Here is a 25407-nt window from a genome sequence, read left to right as displayed (position 1 = left end):
ATGCATAAATACCTTGACTGTTCGCATCATGGGATTATAACACCACTTGAGAAAGTCAGTGCAGAGTCTCTTCAGGAACAGCCGAATGTTCAAGGTAGACCTCCTCATAACGTCATTTGCTTCTAGAACAGGCCTTTTGTTTTTTGCTTTGGGCTTGAATGGCTTGGATCGATCAAAGCTCATTTGGGAAAGCTTGGACAGAGTGTCATGGGCAACCAAGTCACTGTCGCCAATTCCCTTCATGTTTTTCACGGTAAACGTTCCACCAAAACGAGGGTGCCTGAAAGAACGATTAAAAAACAGCAGTGTAAGTACTTGAACAAAAAAACAAACTCAGAGTCATAATTAATTGTCAGGTGAGAAGGCACTTTCACCTGAACAGCCTCTTTAACCACTCTCAGCTGACATATCCTAATGCTTCTCTCGATCAACTCCCTCACAAAAAACTGCATGCAAATGCCTCATATCTTCTAGCATTTCCTCCCATTTCACTTTCTGACTCATGCATAGCAGCATTATGAGACTTATTTTTTAGCAGATGCAGCCTGATTATATTTTCATGGCATGATCTGTTTTTGATCCAGAATGTGAAAAGATATGTTTGAGCCCTGCTCATGTGCAGCTGTCATCATTTGGACCATTAATTAATAAGTTCCTCATTTACAAAAACTGGGGGTGTGCGAATCGAACCTTTTTCAAATATGGATACCACTTGGTTTTGCAGAAATGCAAATTTTTTTTCACCAATCAGACAGTATCATGCTTGACAGTATCATAACTGCAGTTATTTAATGTCGTCATGAAGCAAGGAAAGCTGCTTGACATGCTTGGGGAGCAGCGACACCTTCCTCCATATCACAGACACCGAAAGCAGGCACTCTCTGTGCACACTAGTGTCTAGTATCAGCAAGTATCTCTTCGCAACCCAAGGCAACAATGGGCACAATGCTTACACCACCATTCACATAGACCTTCTTTTTGGCCCAAAATTTCATCATGCGCACATCTTTCAATCAGTGCTTCTGACAGTGAAAATTACTGCCAGAAGCAAGTGAAAATTGCTGCTGGTTGATAAGCTCATCAAAGTCTTTTCACAGTGCTGATGTGGAAAGAGCGTCTTCACAAGCTTTCGTTGTTGAGGGCATGTCTGGGTTCCTTGGTGTTTAAACTTTTCTTGCGTCATATAAAGCCAGGTCTTTAATGCAGGTTGCCAATGAGACATCCTAGTCGTACACAACTAATTTAGAATGAGGGTCTAACAACATTGCCAAGCTTACTACTTGGTCAAGCTTACAGTACGGAAGCCCGTGTTTTTAGGCACTTAGCCACATTAGTAGCAGACAGAGGTTTTCACCTAGCGGCTGGTGTTGTACAGATGCATGAAGAAGCCACACAGTGTGGGTACTTGAGCTGATGTTATCAGGTAGCCATAAACACCAACAGGAGCCCCGGGTCAGTGCCCCTTCTTACTTTTGATATGCTTCATTCACGGCCAGTATGCTTCACTGCAATACAGTCTGTATGCTTTGCCGCACAAATTGACTGTGTTGCGGCGAAGCTGACATAAAAAAAACGGTAATTCTGGGGGTTTGAATGTTTGGACTAGTGAAAGTGTCTTTAGAATTAAATACTAATAAGGTTAAATTTCAATATAACGTTTGTGTACTTCTTCTTGAGTCCTGGTCTTCTGCGCCTTGCCTTTACTACTTCAAGCATGAACCAACTAGCCCAAGCAAGAGTTTTTTTTACTTGAACTTCAATAAAACAAAGCATTTAACTTTTTATAACGTCTTGTCTATAGAATGACATGAATTCAATACCTCAATCTTATAACAAAGTGTGTTCATACATGAGTTTAATGTAACGAAATTTCACTGCCACCCCGAAGTAGTACCGAGACGATAAATAGAAGCTTCCACGGACACAGGTGTTCAATGGTTGAATTACAAGCAGCTGCTTGAGAATCAACGCATGTCCCAAATCGCCCAGCGACCAAGACCGACCGTGGAAACGGAGAAGCATCACATTACGTACAAAGTCCCGGTGCGACAAGATCCTATCACGTCCCACGCGCTGTATTGGCAAGGTATAGAAACCAATATGTCCTGCAATAGCAGCATGTGGAGGCACAGCAGCACCATCTACATTTTGAAGGGCCAATGTCTCAATGGAGAAACATCTACATTTCCTGTTTAAAGCTTTTAGCGCCATGTTGTCTACTGCCCCAGTTTACATCACATCGCATACCAAGACACACAACACTGCAAGTGAAGCGTAAGAATATTCGCCACAACATCCCATCACAATTTAATACAAAGACACCCATCTGTATTTATAGCCCACATTCTATAACGACAGGCTTTACACCGGTGGGCCTTGAGAGTTTTGCATGAATTCAGAGCCGTGGTCTCACCCAGATTTTGCACTAAGTACTACATGCATGTGTCCTTACTACCAACACAAATCTGTTATTACGGTGTTAAGGTAAAATCAATATTACATTGAAATAATTCACAAAAACCACACTTTCGTCTTGACTAACACAGCACGTGAGCTGCCTGTAGTTTTTCTCTGGTGCTGAAGACATTGCTAAAACATATTTTTAAGTGAAAAGGCATTTAAAAATAAAGTTACTGGTAAAAACTTGTCAGGTTAACACTATATCTACTGCGATTACTTTTTTATGGCAATGCATAGGAGAGTTTTGATGACATTACAGTGTTAAAGACGGCAATACAATCTTGGCATATCTCAGCACACATCACTACGAGCAAACTGCAGAAGGCCTGCACAGTTCAATACTCATAATTATTTGTGGATGAAAAAAAAACAGCCTGTGACTTCACATTTTCCTATTCTAATGACTAGGCTTGTGCGAATAGTGCTTTCTTGTTTTGAAGCGAATATTAATTCTTCTCAAATAATTTCGAAATGAATACTTCGAATAGTAGCAAGTAAAGAAAAAAAACGGCAGAGGGCTAAGGTCTGGGATTTATTCAAGGAAAGTAAACAACTTGATTATTTACGAAAATCTACAAATGTTCGTGCAAGAACACTAGCTGTTCCATAGGCTGGGGTTTGAGGTGCTCCCTTCTGCAGCTTACAACGGCTCCTGCAGTCAAAAAAAGCCTTTGACTTCTTGTCTGGGTGGCTGGTATCGAAAGATACCTACGGGTATCTGCAACCAGGTTTGGGTAAAGGTGGCTGCCCTTGCTTTTCCACCACATAAGGGGGTCTTTGGACCGGGAAAGATGGGGTGCCTTGAAGTACCCAGCAACCTAATCCGACATTGTACGGCTTGACTGATGATGTGCACGCGAACTGGAGTGTGTAAAAGCACTCGACACACAATCCCCCGATGGTTCTGCAGAGCAGGTGCTGATCTCACTTGTTGCTGTACCGTGTTGATCAACTGGCACAGTCTCTTCTGCTGCCTTTGTGAGTAGAGTGAACGCCCACTGCTTTGCGGGTCATTCAGCATAACAGACATCTTTGTATCTAGGATCGACCAACATTGCCAATGCAGGAAGTCATGGCATCTTGATATCAGGGAACCTTGTCTTAATGCTACGAAAAAGGCTTGAGGCAAGCAATGCTGCCTCACCACCTTCGGAAACATGTTCAGCTAGAACCACCTCGGTACACTGCAACAGGAGAATGACTTGTGACAGCGTGGGATATCTGTCCATAGACAGTTCAGTTGTGGCATGGTCAAGTGGCTTCAATACTTGCACTGCTGCATTCATAAGCTTACACTCACTTGTGTTCAAGTTTGGAACTGCGTCAGATTCTGAAAGTTCTACAGTGATCACCGTACGGAGCTTCACGAGCCTGGCCATCATGGCATGCTCAATATTCTATTACGTCGGGACGTCTTGTATAAATAACCTCGAGAGGGTCCAGCTGCATGTTTCTCTGAATTTCCTGAAGCCGTCCTTGGGCCTTGGCACTCCGTTTGTATCTAGCCACAATCACTCAGGGCTTAGCACAGAGCTGCAAAAACTATAACACTTCTCTGTTGGCATCACTGACACATAACTGAACGGTGTGTCCGAAACACTGCACACCACTCCAGGATGACCGCACTACTGCAGAACTGAAGTGCCTTCAAATATCTGTAACGACGAATATCGGCACAGTATCGTGGGCTGGAAGTTCCCACTCCTCGATGACACCTGCGATAACTAGTTCCAGGTTTTCTGCAGTGTGGGAGTCTGTCATCTCCGTGCAAGCCAATGCATGCACGTGTTGCACAAAGTCTCTGTCCATGACGTGACAAGTTACACAAACGTAGCTGTCATTTGCCCGCGATGTCCAACCATCAGTTGTGATTGAAAGAGACTCCACTCTGCTTGCAAAATTGTCCCCGAGCTTCTTTTTCACCTTCTCTTTGCTTGATGCGTAGAGGTCCAGAATAATGGCTCTCGAGAACGTTGTTCAAGATGGCACAATCCGGCATAGCGAACTTCATCATGTCGAGGAAACCCGGTTCTTTGACAATGTTGTAGGGGTGTATACCCCGAGCTACGAAGTGAGCTATCATTTTTGTCGTCTGTTCGGTTTTTGAGGCCGACGCTTTCATTTTCGGCTTGAAACTGTCGGCTATGGATGGCTGTTTACCACTTGCTTTGCTTGACCCCTTGAGCTCGGATGGCCTTTTGCGTGCGTCCCATTTCTCTTGGTAGTCCTTGTGCAAGTCCGGGTGTCTCCTTATATGCGTTGCTAGGGTTGTTGTCGTACTTGTCAGGGTCTTCCGGACTGCCTTGCATTGAAGACATCGAGCTTCGGTTCCCGGTGGAATCTTTACAAGAAAGTTCCAAATCGGATTGCTGACCGCATGCAAGTCCCCAGTGGTGCTCTCTGGAGTGGTCCAAGGCGGCTGGGATTGATCAAATGCCGCCGCGACAGAGACAGAGTCGCCCACTAAACGCAATTGACCACGCTGACGAGATGCATTTTTGTACGGCTTTGTTCCGAGCATAGTTCTGTTTTCCTGGCTTGGTTTGGATTGGATTGGGAAAAGTATTACTGAATCCAAAATTGAAACTTCCGAAAGCGCCTTCTCCCTGCCGCGTGTGGCTATTCGTTCGAGCCGAATACTGTGAAATTTCAGACTAACAAAATTTGAATCGAAGCGAATATCGAATAGTGCATTATTCGTTCAACTATTCGAAAATATTTAATATTCGCACAAGCCTACTAATGACATTGTCAGTACTTTTTCAAATGTTTCCATTGGTGACATATTGGATGCTTAGCTTTCATAAACTAGTGTCTTGCCCTGCGAGATGTAGGCACACCTCAATCACACGACCATAATTGATGTTTCTGCTCATTGGTTTGGAGCATTTCTGCCTCACCTTTGCAACCATGTGAATTGACCTTGGTGTGGGCGCTGTATGCTTTGAGTGCGAGTGAAAGCGTGAGAGGGCAAGCTGGGAAGGATGGTGGTTTGACGAGTGCCATCTTGCTACACAAGCAAGGGGAAATGGGGAGCAGAGTGAACTCGCAGTAACACGACCAAGCGCATGTGAGGTAGGGGGAGGGGAGGCGAGAGGGAGTGGATTGGCACAGGTCCGCTTGTGACACTTGGAGCTGCGGGGCCAAGGTGGACACGAAAGAGTGGACACGAAAGCGTAGCTGGCTTCGCTCCGTACCGCCAACGTGAAGATATCATCGACACAGAATGAAACAATACCTTTTGTCACTGATTCTCAAATTCTACAAAACGAATATTTTTCTCCATCAAATTTGCTTTTTCCGATTGCCCGATGATTCAGAAAATTTTGCAGCTCCTTCCATGTAAAAAAAAAAATACATCAGCAACTGCAGCTCCTTGCACAAAAGGGTTGCATTTCAATTTAAGAGGAAGCTCTAGCTCAGACCCTACGCCAATGCTGCCTATTCAAATTAATGTAAAACACAGAAATGCTTTTCTGAGACAACCACTGTAGGATATCTTAACGAAACCTGTTGCATTTGAGAAAGTTGAATTCTAGTGCCTGTTGTAAGCAGAATTTCGATTTAAAGCCTGAATTTTTTTTACGAAATTTTAAAATGTTGGTAAGTTAAAGAAAGGTATAAGCACGAAATAGGTATACAAATCTGTAGCTGAGCCAAAGAACAGATATCACAGTTCTGTAAACTGTATCCGTTAGAGCAACCAAAGCGGGCAAATTTGATATATCAATTTATATATTACATAATTTTTTACGTTGTTTAGAAAGGTTTTGTAAAAGTCCTGCTCACATATTCAATAGTCTACTTGACAGCCGTGTATAGTACATCAATTTTGTCCACTTTAGACGTGCTACTAGATGGAATTTACAGAATTGTGGTACCGATTCTCATTGCAAAGTTGCAGAGTTGTAAACTTGATAGTATCATTTCCTGAATGTTTTAAATTCTCAACAATTTTTATTAAATAACTGACGACCTTTAGGAAATTTGTCACTAATAGTGACAAGATTTTAACTTTTTCTTTTAAATGCAACAAACCTCATCAAATTTAGTGCAGTGGTTGCCAAGAAAAACGGTTTCTCCTTTCCCATGTACAGTCGAACCCACTTATAACAACATTCAAATGCCACAAAAATTCCATTGTTATAACCGTTAATTGCTAAAACCGGGTTGCATGAAAAAATCAAAACAGGAGGATGGCACAGCTGATCTTAGCAAACTATAATGATGGGGAGACCAGTGCCCCTCCCCACCACCGTCTTCCATTCGGCTGCTGGTTGTGCTCACTCGTTTAACTGCTTCCTGGGTGCTCCGATCACGTGTATCAAGCCATGGCTGTTGGCATTAAAGAATGGCAATGCTATAACTGCAAAGAGGGGTCACGGGTGGCAAACAATATGCGAGCACCGCGAAGGCAGCGCTTTGGTGGGCCCAATAGGGGCCTTTTAAAAGATGTGAGGAGGCTGCCGCGGCAGCCTGTCAGCTTGAGAAATGCAAAAGAAAAGCTGAGGCGAGATCACCACAAGTGTCTCGCCACGTACGTCGCACTGTATTGCACGAGAAAACCCCACGTCCGTCAGCCTTGCCGACATTCTTCTCCAAGGTATCCAGGTGCTCCACGTAGTGCAGCGGAAGGTTCCTCGTGAAAACGAAGCCCCGTAGGGACTGAATCAGCTGCCGGACTCCTGTGAGGGCAACGTTGAGGCAGCCTGCCCTACCGTATCATCACTGCCACAACTATCCGATGCAAGCACGTTCGCGACGGTCGCCTAATCGGTTAGAAGCACTTAGTTTCCAAATCTATAACTGTGCACTTTCTTTTCACCAGCAACGTCGTGCATTGCCGATTATCAGCGGGCAGGTCAGTCATCTTCCGTTTCGGCAGCGAGTCAAAAGAGGCTGAGAAACCACGTGGCCAGGAATGATTTTGACGCAGCCAACAAAGACGAACACGGGTGATTACACGGTTTGCAGAACTGCGCTGAATGAGGAGCCAGCGAGCAAGATGCGAGCAGTGCAGTTGACGCAGCCCATTCGTGTTTCGGAGGGTGGCGTGGCGTAGAGATATGGGCGCAGCCCATTCCTGTTCGGAGGAGTGGAAGGGCAACGGGAGAGAGCTGTTAGGAGAAGGCTGGAAAATGAGTGCCTGGTTGCCGTTCAAGCAGTGGGCCATCGTGCAGTGGCTCGAATTTCTCGTCTTCTTTTTTTCTTTTCAAGAATTTCGCATTTCATTGCCTTTCGGCTCGGACACAAAGCAGCCAGACTTCATCGTTATAACCGACAATGCGGCATCGGGGCATTGTAGTAAGCAGGTTAATTCACCATGCAAAACATACAAAAGTTGACGGTGCAGTAGCTTCTCATTGTTATAACTGATATATTGTTAAAACCGGTATCGTTATAAGTTGGTTCGACTGTATTTAGATAGGAGCCCCCAGGCTAAAACTTCCTAACAAAATTTTGGTATAACAAAGAAAATTGCAGATTTTACTAACTTCGTTATATTGAGGTATAACTGTATATTTGCAGTTTCCAATATTCACACATGACTAACAAAGATGCTTATTCTTGTTCCTAATAATTTCATGTGACAGTTATGCCAGCCTTCCATGCTGTAAATGGGTCAAGAGTGTGTTTCTTGCAAGCTTTAGCATGAAAAAACGAATAGGATGTCATCTTCTGAAAAAAGATCAAACAAGCAGAAAAGTACCTGTTTGTCCTTGCCTGCATTTGCATCTTCTTTCTTGCGAGCTCTGCCTCCCTGGCTTTAAGAAGTTCTCTGAAATGCAACAAGTCAAAAGTGTCAGTAAGCTCATGCTTTTGCAAAATAAATTTATTTCAATGTAATTACCCTTCAAAATGTGCTCTTTACACACAATATTGTTTTGTTATGGCCTACACGTATATGTAACGTCCTCTGTTGCTTGCACACACATGTAGATTCATGTTTTGTATGTATGCTAATGTACAATGAGTCATGTTTTATTTACTACTAATTTAAGCAAGTTCTTTACCCACCCCAGCAATGTCTCGCAATGAGATGGCAGTATATGTAAATAAAAGAAATATAAATAACATGGGCCGTGGATCCGCACAACAATACAAAGCACTACATTTCAGTTTTTGACAATGGCTGCACCATAACAAAAAAATGTGGAAAAAAAAAAAGACACTGATGATTGCCAGAGTAATAGGCAAATGCTTTTAGAAAGCTATTTGCTTTATTAAAGAAATGATGTGCTTAAATGCATATGTTTGTTTCAGTGAGGATATTTAGGTAGTGTTCGTTGTTTCATTGCACAAATTTGTAAAGAACTGAGCCATTAACTAGCACATTTGTAGCAATAGTACAGGTAGGTTCCAACATGGAAGGCGACTTCACCCTCATCTCCCATAGGCACCACAAAGGAAGAGGACGGCTAGGAAAGAGGAAGACTGTCTTTCCTGATTGCTTCACCACAGTACCTAAACCTTCAGATGGCCCAAAGCTCTTTTGCGACAGTACCATATTTACTCGAATCTAATGTGCACTTCTTTTCCGATGAAACAGGTTAAAAAATTGTGTGCGCATTATAATCGAGTGCGACCCTAAATCTGCGTTACCAACTCTCCGTCGGCATTTCAAAATGGCCGTCTCGTATGCGCTTCGAGCCTAGCTGCTGTAGCATCATCCTCCATGTGTGCTGTAGTACGTGTGCTTAGAAATGGCTTAAGTTGCGTGCGGGACTGGCGCAAAAAGGAGAGGTGCTCTACTCTGGTGGCTGCTGCATATGGTGCGGCCTCAATCTTGAAAGCGATCTGCGATGGAGACAGTCTATGCATCTGGACGCACCGTGCTGTGTTCTCGTCGCTTAGTTCGCGATGAAGCGAGAAGCCGTACAAAGGTGAATTCGATCGCTCCTGCTACTGCACTTCCTGGCTCCAGCGTTTTGATAAAGAGTTTCCGTGGCCACTGAGTGAGACATGTTCATGTTTGCTTGTGCGCGTGTGACACCATGCTCATTAGATTAGTTAGTAAGTGAACGTCTAAAAGTTTATATGGCCAATAAAACTAATATCCTTACTTTTCGTATAGCTTTCTACTAATTTGCTACGACAATCGATGCTTCGCATTTCGGGTGAAACTGTGACTTTTTTTAATTATCGCAACTTTAGTTGTGCATCGATCCTGTCAGAGTCCAATTACCGGAAGCCAACTGTAATACGGAACGACACTTGCTGACTTGGAAGAAAACAAAGCACCTCAGCTACAAACTTCAAGGCAAACGGAGGCTGGACAATGCACTTAGTGTGGAGGCACGGTCTTTCCCTTCAAAGGAGAATGACAAAGTCAGTGGCTGCCCTCTGCATACAAAGACAAAATTGTGGACTTTCTCCGGTTCGAGATAAGAATGTGGCAAGACAAATTCATGTTCTCACAAATCAGGAATACGGATTGAACGCCCCTGAACTTTGACATGCAGCAGAACACAATGCCAAAGAAAAGCGCCTGAATTGCACTAATAAGCGCAGCAGGCACGGAGAAGCAAATGGTGACAGCGGATGGACAGAAGCTGCCACCTTTCGTCATCCTCGCATGTATGACCTTGCCGAAGGTAGCCTTTCCCCCAAGAAACTTATGTGCTGGTTCAAGACAATGGTTGTATGACCTCTGAGGTTACACTCGACTAGATTGAAACTGTTTGCAGAAGCTGAAATGGCCAAACAGGCAGCCAAAAGTGGAGATTCCTTGTGCACATAGTCTTATTTAGAATGAATGTTTTCAAGGAGAGAAAATAAAAGGACTCGACCTGTTCCCATAGCTTACTTCTATGTTTCATTCATTGGTAGCTGGTTTTTGGATGAAATCTTAGTGCACCATAGTTTAAGCTTAGTGGTGGCCGCAAAAAAAGAAATTAATTGCTCAAAATTTTAACACGCGTACTAAACCAACTTTGCATTAATGTTAAAATGTGCATTCATCATGTAACAACACTGTAATAATGCTTGCTGTGAAGGCATTTGGCTGAACACTCAAGCATGTCTATTTTTACCGGATATCTTCATCTTTCTCAGCAGCAGTCCTTGGCTGTTCAGCCCTAGCCAGTACTTCTGGGGACTGAAAGAAACAAGATGAAGCCAAGGGTTAATGCTACAAACACCAACCTACGCAGAGAACTCAGCAAAAAGCAACCACAGACATAGTCCTCTTGTTCTTTTCTTTTTTGTTCTGAATAGCAAGAATCATATTACCTTGCAGAGAACAAAAATATGAACATGTACATAGAAGACTCATAAGTTACATGAATTCAGCAATAAAATTGCACATTAAGATGAACAGAAAACTTTTAAGGTCATACAAGTAAAGCGAGAAAAGGCGAGACCTTCAACACTGAGCTAGAAACATGTAGCAGTAATGCTTTTATTTACTTTGGTTACGACCACAACAAAAACTTGATAATCCCTGCTTAACAAAAAATGTCACAAGGCCGAAAATCAAGTCACAGAATAGTTGCTTCCAGTCGCACCTTTTCACGAATTTATATTGTCAGTAAGCGCAATGCATAAAACCCATTCACACATGCTAAAATGCTGCACAAACGCAAAAATTTTGGTGCAGTGATACTTCAATACATAACAAATTACCATATAAAATAGAATAAACTACAAGTTTGGCTGGTCATTCTTTATATCAATGTCTTTTCTCAGGCTACAATAAAACCCAAAATATGACATTCAGAGCGCTATCGGTTATAGCAAATTGAAAATGTGTTTGCTCACAGCTCAGAATATGTATTGTGGCAGCAAAATGCTGAATACCCTGCAAGAGCGACCCACAAGGCCAGTCTTTCACATATTTTTTTAATGATCTGATGCCCAAGGATAGCACCATCACTGCTGTCATCGCATCAAATAGCATGTTTGAACTGAATGAAGAAGAAAAGCACATTCTTGTAATTTAGCATCATCCACAAAAGGCCAGTCAACCACTCAGCGAACAGGCAGCAGATGCTTTTGCATCTCCTCCACACCCATTAAAGGGACACTAAAGGCAAATACTAAGTGAACATGGACTGTTGAAATACCATTCTAGAAATCTCGCAATGCATGTTTCGTGCCCAGAAAAGACTTTACGAGAAAATTGCATTGAAGGGTCCATATACCTTTTTTAAAATTCAAATATTTTGCAACCCAACCAGGGCATTGGTGACGTTGCATACACTATCACCTCTATTCGCTGCTGTCGGCCAGTAAAATGGTGTGCACCAGACAGCGGTACATTATTATTTTTTTTTTTTTTGCCCAAAGCACAAACGCACAGCCATGGAGAAACCGAGCCAAGGCAAAGCGGCGGATTCAGTGCTGCAGCTGCTTTTTGGTCAAGTGGTGTAGACCATTCGGGCACATCGCGACATCACATTTAAGTTTAATTCTCTGTTACTTGCAGTTTATGCGAATTTCACGACCCTTTAAAACCAGCACAGCATTACACAATAACGAAACTACTCAAACGCGAAAGCGTGGGTAGTGCAGAGTCGAGTGAAAACGAAACCTTTCGACTGACCGCATCGTTGTGAAGGATAATCTCAACGAGTTCTTTTTTCTAAGAATTAAATGGAGCTGGACAAGTAGCATTTTATTTCATCTCATAATGCAATACAAGGATGTTTTTGTAACAAGTGGTTGAGTACTAGTGACAGAATTTAACTGAGGAGTGCTTTCGTCATCGGGCAAGTATTTGAATGTCCAGGGGAAGTCTCTAATCATGTTGTGTATTTACCTCAATTTCTCAATTATTAGGGCTCTCTTTGCAATAATATTGATGCCTTAAAGATTATCGAGCACTAATCTATCACGTAAGCTTGACTTATTACAGTTAAACCTCGATATAGTGAAGATATAAAATCGGCAATTTGCTTCGGTATATGTAAACTTCGTTGTATTGAAATTTGACCTTTTATGCAAATAAGTACAGTCACCAATCGATTCTTTTTACACGGAAAAGGCCTGCAGAATTTTCCCAATTATCAGGCAATAGAAAAAAACAAATTTTAATGAGAAAACAATTCATTTTGGTAAATTTGGGAGTCGGCGACGAATGATGCGGTTTCATCCCACGTATGTTGACAATATCTTCTCGGCAGTACGAATTAAACCAAGTAGGCCACCCATCTGTGAGTACTCCACCCCCATGACTGATAGCGTCGTCTGCACTGGGACGACGCTATCAGGAAAAGTGCCGCCAGGGGGGGAGCGAGTGCTTCGTCTGCCTCTCTCTCCAACAAGTCACCGAAACTCGAGATTACGCAACTCCGATACTAAACACGCCATAAGACAGCTTACATGATGCCATGCCGTCTCGGTATGCACACTCTTTGCAAACACAGCAGATTATCTATAAAGCAGGGTGTGTGGCTGCGTGTGTGCTCAGCCGCACTTACAGCCACGAGCAGCCATGGCCGAGACGCGCGCCAACATTCCCCACTACCTACTCCACCCCGCCCTTTGCTCATGCCAGAAGGGAGCACTCGTCAAGCCACCATCTTTCCTGCCTCACCCACGCACACTTTCACTCGCACCTAAAGCACACAGTGCGTAGGGTGCGATAGGATCATATCACATTTTTGGTCTTTATAAATGCGGCTCCACTTCGGCAGTCGCTCTTGTCGCTCGGCGCGCAATTTGATAGGTGCATTTGCAAGCAGCCACTTGTAATTCAATCATTTGACCATCTGCGTCCGCGAAAGTTTCCAGTTATTGTCTTGGCATTCCTTTGCGATGGCAGTGAAATTTCCTTACATTGAAATCGCGTAAAAATACACTTCGTTATATTGAGGTTCTAAATACATGGTGTTCTATGGCCAAGAAGTTATGAAAAGTTAAATACATACTTCGTTATATCAAGATTTACCTGTATACACCAGGGTTCTCCCCACCGCCACCCACCGCTCCAGTTTACTGCCCACTGCACCACTTGACCGGTCAAAATTTCCAATTCATGTTTTTTTCACGATCCTCGGGTATTCTTTTGTCACGTGGGGAAATATTAAAAAGAAAAGCGACAGAGACGTTGAGAAAATTGCATTTTTCTGGTACGCTGTCAAAAAAACGCGGATGGAAAATAGGGAATCGGGAGGTGCCATCACATTACGGAGCACACCACTTTCCGTTCATGCAACACCCCCATTTGGAGCCATCGTAAAGTGGGAATCTGACCTTCAAATAGCCATAGTGTTGTATTTTGCTGTGCAGAAATAAAGCAAAAGAAGCAAATGATAAAATTTTAAAAAAAGCTGCAGTTTCACCCGAAAGGGGAAACACTGATTGCGATAGCAAATTAGTAGGTAGCTATACGAAGTAAGGATAGTAGTTTTATCAGTGACACCAAACTTGTAAACACTCTCTTACTAACAAAATTAACGATGATATAATGTGTAAGTGCGACTTTACGAGGACGTAGAAAGTAACGGACACACAGAGACAGCACTGTTCTGTGTGGCTGTTTTTTTCGGCGACCTTGTTCAGTCGCGCTTGCACATTATATCATGGATTCAAACCAGCTAGCCAACCAACATGTTTTAACTAAATTAACAAGCACGATTAACAAGCAGGTAAACATGAACACATGTCGCTCGATGAGTGCGGAAACTTGCTGTGAAAATGCTGGAGTGAGGAATCGCGGCAGGAGCAGCGAGCGAATGGACGTGCGTGCATTTCACTTGAACGCGAACAAAACATCAAAAGCACAGCGCATACGAAGCTACCAGCACTACACGCACTCTGCAACCATTGCATACAATTTTGAAGATTAGGCCCGCGCAGGCGCGCACTTTGGCCCCATCGCAGATCGCTTGCACGGCTGCCCCATAAGCAGCAGCTGCCTGAGAAGAGCGCCCCTCCCCTTTCCACTCTCGCCTCATCCCCCTGCCTCGTGTGTGAAAGAAGAGGGCGGACTTTCGGCCTGCCTTCTTCGCTGGCGCACGCGAGATGGAGCCGCATTCGCTGGCTCACCTTCGCATGCCTTCACTTGCAAATACAGCATATGGCGCGTGGCTACAATTTTATCACCCTTGGACTTTATACGGAACCTTACGGCGACGGCAACCGCAGAAATACGCCTGGAGTGTCCATATAATTGCAATAAAAACTAGCATCTCGATTCGTTATGCTGCTATGCGGACACAGGAAGTGCTCCTACTGGATTACACAGATTTGAATTGCCAGCACATTCCACACACACTTTGGCAGTGGCGAGATGTGCATTTCTTTGTCCCACAAAGTTAGACGATTACGGTAGGATGCGTCACTGGCTCGCGTTAGTGCCTAGTATATTTAATGTGTCCGAAATGCAGAACTGAAGAAACCACAATTTAGTATGATGGGATGCTTGTATGGAAGAAAAAAACAGAGGGATAATACGCCTCCTTTACGTAAGCACAGTGCAACCCTCATTCCCACAGCCACACCATGCCGCAGTACAAGAGTAGCAGGTTGATACAGGGCAGGTTGATTGGTTGATTCATGGGGTTAACGTCCCTAAGCAACACTCGCGTACATGCCAACTTGAAAACTTTAAAAATCGCGATAATCCTGCAGTCATAACACCTGAAAGAATGGGAAGGAAAAAATAGCACTAAATTTTTTTTAATGTCTTGTCTGAGCCGACACCTTCTTGTAGCATACATTCACACTTTATTAAAAATTATTATCCTTTATACGCAGCATATAAGCAGCAGCCAACCTGCAAGGGCACAAATTTCTAAGCGGCCACCGTTTATACAGTAACACCTCGTTCATTTGTTTTGGAAAAATACACAAGAAAGAGCATACTAACTGGGAAAATGTATGATTCAACAGTAGTTTGTATCTACGCAATGCGAAGCTTGAGCGGCCTAAGATGTGCATTGTCATTTTTGTGGCTTCGGCAAACTTGCATTTGCGTTCCTCAAATTTGGCATGGGCCAGCAGCTTCTTCGAGTGAGGCACCTTGGCAGGAAGTTTCGACACGCACACTCGGCGTGAATCATTGTGGCACAAGACGAGATGCCGACATACATTGAGCTGATGGGGCCCGAGCAGCCTGAGATGCATGGTGTCATTTTTCTAATGCTTAGTGGGTTAAAAGACATCGATGGAAAACCGAAGCAAAATTGAGCTGGTGCGTAGCGCCTGAATACAGTGACACCAAAGCAAGACATGACACTGACTTCACGCTGCCTTCAGCGGGCAGCGGCGGCATGTTTGGTTTATCGCACATTAAAAGTGTGCAGTAGGCTTCCAATGGCACTACGCCACACACCCTGTTGAACAGTTAGGTGAAATTCCTTATCGGAAGATGGTTGGAAGCAAAAGTTGTAAATGCGACTTGTGACGACCCGCAAGGAGATCTGTCGGTACCGGAAGCCAAAACTGAGTATGTGCGGGCATTTTCAGGGGACACAAGTAGGTGAGTACTGCGGGGAAGCTGCCGTGGTGGATGCCCACTGCTTTAAATCACTCTTGCTTCGTGTGTTTTCTTGCTCCCATGGGATCTAGTGACTGGAAAACATATCATATGATTGCAGTTTGCCGATGTACTGAACATTGGTGCTGAAAGATTGTTTTCTAGGAACATATTCTCCAGTAAAAAAGAAAGTTAACTGCATTGGGTAATCTTTTGTCTTTGAACGCAAACGGCGATGCCAGGAAATCGTACAAAACAGGATCATATGAATGAGGTTCTACTATATGTCACAATGACTTCTCCAGTGACTATGCTGCTGCCAATTTCACCTACTTCAGGAACATGTCTGAATACATTAGTCTATTTCGAAGTGGGAACCCTTCTAATATGCTTTTGTAATGACAAAACTTGCAAGTGCATAGCCAGAGACGAACAAGCGAAACTTTTCCGTGAACAGAATTTAGTTTTCGTAAAACTTCACAGAACATTTGTAACATCACAGAATGAACCCAAATTCGTAAACTTCACGTAACAGTCAGGAAAATTGGTAGGTATGCATTGAATGCAAGATGCTGAGTTGGAGGTCTCTGGGTTAACTTTGCACCTAAATATAAACACGAGTATTTTTGCATTTCATCTCTATGAAGATGTGGCTACCATGACCACGAAAGGAAGCTGTAACCTCACATTTAGCAGCATAATTCCAAAGCCACCGAGCCTCTGTGACGGGTGTCTAAAAACTGAAAGTAGAGCAGATCTCCTTCAATGTACACTGTTTTAAAGCATGGTCCCTGTTAAGTTCTATGCATCTTTTGATTGCTCACATTTTATATGAGAGAGTATACTGAAACAACTTTTTAGTCAGTATGTCTGCTGTTCCCTTCATTAGCTATAGCAGTCTATCCTGCCAAGTATACACCAAGCGTGCAATTCAAAGGGTCAGATGTGGGGCCCATAAGGCAAACAGCAACTGATTTTCAACGCCAACATATGCGCAAGCAAATGCCTATATGAAAGAAGGTGGTGGACAGCATATCACTAAAAAAAAGACAGTGCAAGAATGGCCACTGGAGGCACTCAGTACTTTCATCTTAAAGTGCTGCATTAAGTGCAACTTATTCACCATGGCAAATGGCTTCCCCCCAAATCTGAACATAAGAATGTGGCTCACCTGTTCTCGCAGCATCAGGGACAAAATTTCCAAACAATGAAAACAGTAGTCTGTTTCATCATCACTGCTGGTGACATAGAGTAATAAGTCTTCAGTATGAGCAAGGTGCATTGCCCTAGAAGGAAAATCCAAAAGCTAATTAGCTAGATGCTGATATATTTCTTATACAATGGTAGTATCTGTTGTGTTGACATGCCGCTGCATTAAAGGTACTTTAAGTGTGTTTCAGAGAAGAACCAACTACTAACCTTATAGCTATGGATTTAAACAAGTTCTGCGTAATTTGTGCGACATTTCACAGTGTGACAATAAAACAAGCAAGCAAGCAAGCAAGCAATAAAGTACCATTACAGTAAACTCTCATTTGTACGAACGTCAGTTTGCTGAATATTTTAGAATACTGAACACCAACATAGTTTACACCAACAACTACCAACATAGTTTACCTATGGGAGGACACATATATTCAAAATGTCAATTACAAATTTAATACTCTTCGCTATTTTGTTCTGCTAATAGATTCGTATTTGATTTCAATATTTATTATTCGTAGTGGTCAAATATTCACTTCTTTCGAATACACAAAGAACTGTGGGATAGAAACATTTATTGGAGTCTCGAGGAAGACAGAACTATGGATGCCAGGAGTGTTCCTAATGATTCTGCAGCAGGATAGCTACAGTTGCCGTGCAGGGGCACCAGTTTCTGAAAGAGCACATGGGGCAGCTACCTTTGACTGAATAATTTCCAGTCACTCAACAAGAATGGCTTGCTTTTAAGCATCCCAGGTAATTTGTTATGATTCATTATTTGGCCAGCCTAAGCACCTTTGCATCCCTTTAATACAATGGGCAGTGCTACATTATCACATTTCTCTACTTCAGTGAATGCAACAGAAGTAGACTGTAAAGTGCGCACGTACAACAGAACACAACAGCGTAAGAAAATAGTGGTTAGATATAGCAATAATGCATCACAATTTAACAAACCTATGTCGGCACTATGCTTCTTCCAAAATGCCCAAAAATAAAAACTAGCTTTGTGAGTCATAAGTAACCACATTTCAGCTCAAATTCAATACTGAATTTAAAGAATATGAAATAAAAATTAAAGGAAGTACAATATAGATGCAATTGGCTTAAATATGTACCAATATAACATTCGACTGGCATCTCTGCCTATTTTTTACCCCTCTTTGCGATCACAATTGACTGCACCTTTGGAGACAGCCCTGAACACATGTAAACAAGAAATTTTTGGCCAGTGGACCAAAGCACAACTTGTATACAGTAGGCACACAGTCTAAAGTATGCACTGGTAGTCTTTGTGCAAACAGCATTGCAGTGAAAGGTGCAGCAGCACGTGGCATGCCAATGCATGACCACCAGGCACTCAGGAACTGCATGCAAGAATATCACTACACACACACACAGTCTGTACAGTGTGTGAAACGAGGACACATTGGCTGATCATCGATCATGGCTCCCAGAGCACAGAAAATGTGCAATGCACCTATGACCCCCAGTCGTAACTACTTAGGTATAAAGAGAGCATCTCAGCATGAAAAAGTCCCATAGGCACGACTGTATAAGAGTATAAATTTAATTTTATGATCAAGAATATCCCATTCAGTATCATGCATACCACAATTTAAATCTTTCATAAGTGGCTGTAATGCTAGGCTCTAATACGTAGTATTAATCCAAACAGGCTGTTCTCCACAAATTCCAAACACTTTAGAAACAAGTCTCCTGCAACTACAGGCAACCAACCACATTCACTCGAGGCAGTATTAGCAAGGTGAAAGTACCCAGGAGGAACTCTACTTTACATGGCTCCAGTTACATAATTTAAACAGGGCAGAGGTTCACATTAAGAAGGGGACTTGAAATGGTCAACAGTGGTTGAACAAGAGATGTCCCTGTAGTCAACATTTCAAGGGCCAGAAGCCAATGCTTCGACAAATTCGTTTGTCAAAACATTGGCTGCAGGGACATCCCTTGTTCAGTTCCTGTTAATAACTCCAGTTGTATAAGTTATGCTAGCTACAACTTCATAGCCTATAGGAATTACAAGCTACACACTGTTGTGAAACGAAAAGCTGCACACATTGAGGTGCAACAGAGGCACATTGTGTACGTGGTTCTAGCCACATGGTTCTAGCAAAGTGTGTGTCAAGTCACACACCCTCGGCTTCTCAATGACTATGTCAAAGCCCAGTGTGAAATACTATCTCCTTAAATTCTGGGGTTTTACATGCCAAAACACAATATGACTATGACACACAATGCACTGAGGGACATCAGATTAATTTTGACCACTTGGAGTTCTTTAATATACACTGAAATCTAAGTACACAAGCACTTTTGCCTTTAGCCCTTATCTAAATGTGGCCACCATGGCCGGGATTGAACCTGCGACATCAAGCTGAGCAGTGCAGTGTAGTGCCATAGCCACTAAGCTATCGCAGCTGATGAAAAATACGTCAGGTTTTCAGAGGTATCAATCTCTTAAATGTAATGTAAACAGAAAAAGAATGCAACAACCCTTTCCCTTCAAAGAACCTGCTTGAGGCTGGGAAATCGTGAGCAGATCTATAAATGTTTGCCTTCTGCCTCATGATCTACCATTCTCTCTCTAAATCGCACACAGTTTGAAACCTCATAATGAAGGGCCTTCAATGAGCCATTTGAGATGCCTTCAGGATAACTGTAAGTGTTATGCGGGAAAATGAAATGTGTTCAGATCAAGGAAAGCTCCACAATTTCTCACACACTAAAATAAAGCTACATCAGAAATGAAATGGTGCAAGCTCCCAAAACTAATTCTTTCCAGTCGTTTGTCATCACACAACACTTCCAGTTTGTAATTATTCATCTACAATTCTCTTTATTTTTGTTTGGAGCAAAACACAAGTATGTGAAGGGGAGTGCATACCAAAGAACTTGGTCATGTACATTAACATCATCATCAGTGCGCTTTTCTTCAGATGGGTTGGCAGGCACATGAAGAACGTTCCTAACCAGGACAAGGATGCGCTCAATCATGTCCTTGTGTTCTTCCTGTCGGGTCTCCCAATTCTAGGAGAAAGATCACCAAAATTTAGTGTTATGTATGAAGAGAAGCTTTGCGATGAGACTAAGAATATTACGACATTCATATCTCATTGCAAAGGACAGGTTACAAAAGATAATTGACTACAAGCCCCAAAATGTCCGATATTGTGCTGCTCTATAAGCTTTGGCATTTTTCCATAATCAAATTGCATGTGCAACAGCATGAACATACAAGCTGAAGAATTGAAAAGTATCAACATATGGTTTTATAATGGCCATATGTCTGTTACCAAAGTGCACCTATAAGAAGGCATATAAGTGCACCTACAAGCATGCACCTCAGAAAACAACCATGACACACACCTCATGGTTCAAGACTGCACAAATTTTTAGTACACATGAAAAAATCATGCCAATTCTTCTAGTATTAAGAGTCTTTGTCATCTCACTTTACCAGTCACTCACTTTGCAGACCACGCAATGTGATCTCATTGCAGGTAAAGAACCTTAATTTATCAAAATTAAACAATTGCCATGTTACAAGGTCTTCCCCAGCTCACATATAGCTTTAAAGAAATGAAAACAATCAATCCCCTTTTTCTAACATAATAATACTTAATGAGACTACTGGTCAGTGCTAGCAAAAATATTTCATTTAGACAAGAGAGATAAGAAATATTCATACTTTGTGTAAAAGCGACTCAAGCTTCTTGGTGATAGCAATCCACACTTTTGAATCTGTAAAAGCCAGCTTGTATGACTGAAGATGAGATACAATTTCCAAGTAGTTGTTCCTGGCAAACTTCTCGACTGGAAGCTCTTCCTTGTACAGTAATATGGCAGGATTCATGAGGTCCACCAGTAACCTAGTAAAATAAGACAGACAGCGTGCTTGAGGTTAAGCTGATTTTCAACACCATTTATTTTAGGCATTTACCTACTGACTTTTTACTTGGGTCAGTGCCAAAGTGCACGGTCAGATGTACACAACAATATTAACTGTAAAGCACACCTTAACTGTAAATGTCTTCAAAAGTGTGAGCTGCGAAACAAAATTTCACTGGCTCAGTTATGCACACTTGCCTGTCATCTCGAATTTATCGTTAAGTTTAAGAATTGGGGCCCATTCTACAATTTTGTGAATGTTACATCATGTTGAAAGAAAAAATTCAATTTGCTAAAAAGTTTAAAGATGGGCTCATTGCAAGATTGCAAAAAATGGCTGCTACTTGCACTGTCTTCTTGTGGCAGCACAAGGCATCATAAGCCAGAAGTCTAGTTACTTGGTTCGAGCGAGTTTATACAGCCAAGTTGCTGAAGCAGGCAAAATCAGCATTGGCAAGGTCACTGAAGAAGGCATTGTGATCTAAACAAAAATGCTGCTTGTCATTTCTACCTATGCCAAGTTTGGTACTGCTTCTGTGCTACATGTAAAGCTACATCACTGTTGATAAAGTGAGTATGTATGCCACAGAAAGTGTGCACTCAAGTTACAGTGCAGTGGTGAAGTGCAGGCATAGCAGTTGCACATATTATTTTCAGGATGCAGGCACTGGTTTCAATAAAGCTGACTTTTTCACTCCTTTATTCTATAAATTGCATTCTCATTACACAAAGATGCACCAGCACTCACACGAATTTCAATCTGGGCGAAAAGAAAACGATCATCCCCGTTGAGTGACTTACAAACAATCAAACATTGCACAAGTGTTTTGAATGCAACAACACAGAACTGTGAAAAGCAGTGTTTATGCACTTTACCAATTAAATGTGGCCACACAGTAAATTATGGAGAGCAAGCACAATGCATCTCACTTATAAGGCCATAAACCAAAGACTCTATCGTTGTAGCCAGGCATTAATTTTTTTACATGTTGACAGTTGTCAAAAGTGCTGTCCAGGAATATTAATGCAGCCAACTGACAGTGGTGCCCTTTTTCCATGTCCACGGCAAAGCACGGTGCTGAGGGAATGCACTATTTCGAACTGGTTATTACTAAAACCAGCAGTGCCAAAGAAACCCCACATAAAACAATATATTAAATATAATGTTGATTTTAAAGCTTAAATGGCAGCTATGTGAAACGGTGTGTGAGGCATTCAGCAAGCAAACATAGAATGACGCTATGCTTGTTTCTGCGGCAGGTAGACCTTGACTATTACACATTAGTGTACTACATTTAGCTCCTTCCTGCTCTCTAACAGCTGTATTTTAGTCCGTACGAAATCCTCCACTATATCGCGGAACAAAGTTGCAGAACCATTTTCGATGTCCGATTCTTATTCAAGAGAACAACTTATCCACAGTCATAATTTAAGCGGTGTATGAAACATGAGACGACAATTCCATCATTGCATGTGGTTATATTACGCGCAGAGCTGATGCACAATTTTGCGTAATTGAAGCGCCCCGTCGTTATTAACAAGACATTCTTATATGCGGTTACGCAGACTGCACCATATATATATATATATATATATATATATATATATATATATATATATATATATATATATATATATATACTTGTGCTTCCCGCGTGTACTTACTGAAAGTTGCATTTAGGAAAGTGCCAGCGGTAAGCAGATAAAGTGATTATCCTTGGCCAATATTATGACACTTGCATATACTGTTGTAATGACTTCAGCCTCACGGTAATAGCAGACACTCAAAGCAAAGCATTTTGTTTTTCTTTTTTATTGTTGCCGAGTTTAATGTATTCGCACACTGAAGAAACACGAACAGGAGATGTCACTCAGATAAAGCTCACTTCCGCACCTTATGATGACATCAAACAGGCTGTCATCGTCAGGATAAAACTTGAGCAGGGGCAGTAGATCTGTTTTCAGAACTTGAATGCGACCCAGGATGCGCCGGATCTCGTGGGACTCGTCATCACGCCTCAGATACCTCAGGAGGTCCTTCAGGCTTTCTATGAAAACAACAGGATTGTGCGGAAATACTAACGCAGTAACAACAAGTCAAAATACAAGAAAAAAATTACATTATTTAAAAAAGAGAAGCTGCAGAAACAGCGAGTCGCCGCGAAAGCCGCGTACCTATGCAATCAGGTTCCTTGTAGTATTTGCCTTCATCCCATCCTCCGAGCGTGCTGCATGCCGCCTGAATGTCCGAGAGGACTAAAGATGATATAGATTCGCTCATCGCACGAAACAGCGCACGGTATCTCTTGTCGATGCGCTTTAGTTCACCGTGCAACCGGGAACCACAAAAACACCGCAGCACAACACCGTCAGCTGTGAAACTTGGCGGGAAAACGATTCACGACCGGAAACACATGCGTATCCGTGTTGCCAGCCTAATCGGACATCATTTCGGCATCGCCCTCTTTTGAGACAGCCACAAACGATTCAAACGGGGCGCATGGCCTCAGTGATTCGGCGGACCACGCGCCGTCCGACAATGGGCCAGCCTCTGAGGCGATGAATGGCATCGTAATTTTTACGTCATAATAATGATTACAGAATGACTGCACAGTAGGTGGTGTTCAAAACTCGAAGTTTATGACGTGTTTCGGTTCTCGAGATTGTTTCTGCAGCATTCAACCAGCAAAAGCATAGCATTTAATATATGTTTTTTTTTTTTCAAATTAAGAAGGCGTCACCTTTAGGAACCTGAACTCGAACAACACCCATATTCTTATACCACGCTAAATAAAGGGAGATGTTTTTTTCGCCCTTGTATTTTTGTCTAAAACGTTTTTCCGTCTCGCTCAATTACTTCAGTCACTTGCAACTAATAAAAGCATAGCCTTCGTGACTTGCGTTTGTTATCGAGAGGAGCCACAGGCGCGTTAATTTTAACGGTCACAAACATATGGATTCCTACAATAATTATGGTATGAAACTATAAAGTCTCCAAATCTATGGTGATGATGTTTTGAAACGGGGCGGTGTCAAATAGACCCTAGGCCTGCTTGATCCTTTTCGCGGCGATCCCGTGGGCGCTGCCGTCTTTGATCACGTGGTACATGAGGCGTCCATTGCTTGCCTCATCTGCCTCCGTGTTTACACCGGATGTGTATGACGGCGGTACGGCTTAACAAACCTCTGTTTCGGGAGATATGGTAGAGGGTGACTGGGTGGACGACACGAAGCTTTGGTCCCAGCTTCAGAGAACATGCAAAAGCGCTTTCGGAACTGATTAAGCCATGTCCAAATGGCGCGAGCAGCGTATATGCTGTTTGTTCTAAAAGCGGGGCTAAATATGTGTTCCAAGCTATCCAAACTTGCCGCTCATGAACTGAATCAGGATTAGTGTGTTACGCTCTTCACTCTTTATTTGAAGCAGCGGCTTTCCGCATTTCTGACTCAGTAAATTTCCTCGGTGCGGTCACTCTCTGATTACTTTCTGCCTATTCGGACGCAGTTCTGCTAATTTCCGATAGATTTGTTCTTGCTGCATGCAAGGCTTGAAGCGTAGCTGTTTTGTACGCTGTTATGCCTTGTAGCAAATATGTATTATCGCTAGTAACTCGCTTACTCTTGTGGACCGCCACGAAACATTCAGCTTCCAACATGCGTGTGCTACCGGTATAGTCCGTCATTTATTGTGCGTATATGGCGCACATATATTCAAGTGTGCGCATATTCACTCCTTGACACATTGGCAATAGCGCGTAAGTGTCCGTGCCAATTGGGGTAGATGTGCGTTGATACTGAGCGCGAAACTTACTATGTCAGGAAGTGGCGCTACTCCCTTTGTCATTGTTTAACGAGCGGTACTCACTCTTGCCGACGTTCCGGCGCTGAATCACTTTCTTTGAAGGTTAGCGATACAACGCTGGCGGATGAGCAGATTTCTTTATCCTCGAGGAATGCCGTACATATCGAAGTGCCACTAACACGTACGGACAGTTGCAGCAGCGGTCCGCGAACTTGGCCAGATTCAAATTATGGGTTTTTACGTGCCAAAACCACTTTCTGATTATGAGGCACGCCGTTGTGGAGGCACACCGTATTAGGCACAACGTATTAGGGGACTCTGGGTTAATTTTAACCACCTGAGGTTCCTTAACGCGCAACTTAATCTAAGTACACGGGTGTTTTCGCATTTCGCCCCCACAGAAATGCGGCCGCCGTGGCCGGGATTCGATCCCGCGACCTCGTGCTCAGCAGTCTAACACCATAGCCCCTGAGCAACCACGGCAGGTAACTTCGCCAGATTCATTCCATTCCTTAATATGCCAGACACTATTTTTGCAGCGAATTAGTGCACACCATGGAATGGTATCTGGATAGTGTAGCGAAAGAAGGACATAAGAAGAAACGAAGAC

At 42.8% G+C, this 25407-nt stretch overlaps 1 protein-coding gene across 1 annotated transcript in view; it reads right to left on the bottom strand.

Moving 5' to 3' along the window:
* timeout (circadian regulator timeout) overlaps positions 1-23384 on the bottom strand; it is a 325432-nt gene extending 302048 nt beyond the window's left edge. The window contains exons 1-8 of the mRNA XM_075693090.1: positions 23171-23384; positions 22890-23043; positions 20796-20976; positions 19992-20134; positions 17055-17169; positions 10494-10558; positions 8171-8239; positions 13-280 (exon numbers count right to left, since the gene is read on the bottom strand). Coding sequence (XP_075549205.1) covers positions 13-280; positions 8171-8239; positions 10494-10558; positions 17055-17169; positions 19992-20134; positions 20796-20976; positions 22890-23043; positions 23171-23276 — 1101 coding nt within the window. The 5' untranslated portion in view covers positions 23277-23384. The remainder of the gene's footprint in view (positions 1-12; positions 281-8170; positions 8240-10493; positions 10559-17054; positions 17170-19991; positions 20135-20795; positions 20977-22889; positions 23044-23170) is intronic.
* Between the last annotated feature and the right edge of the window lie 2023 nt (positions 23385-25407).

The sequence above is a fragment of the Dermacentor variabilis genome, chromosome 5 (assembly GCF_050947875.1).
Source record: "Dermacentor variabilis isolate Ectoservices chromosome 5, ASM5094787v1, whole genome shotgun sequence".
NCBI classification, from domain to species: domain Eukaryota; kingdom Metazoa; phylum Arthropoda; class Arachnida; order Ixodida; family Ixodidae; genus Dermacentor; species Dermacentor variabilis.
Note: the sequence above shows the minus strand (reverse complement) of the source record. Positions and strands in the feature narration are given on the sequence as shown.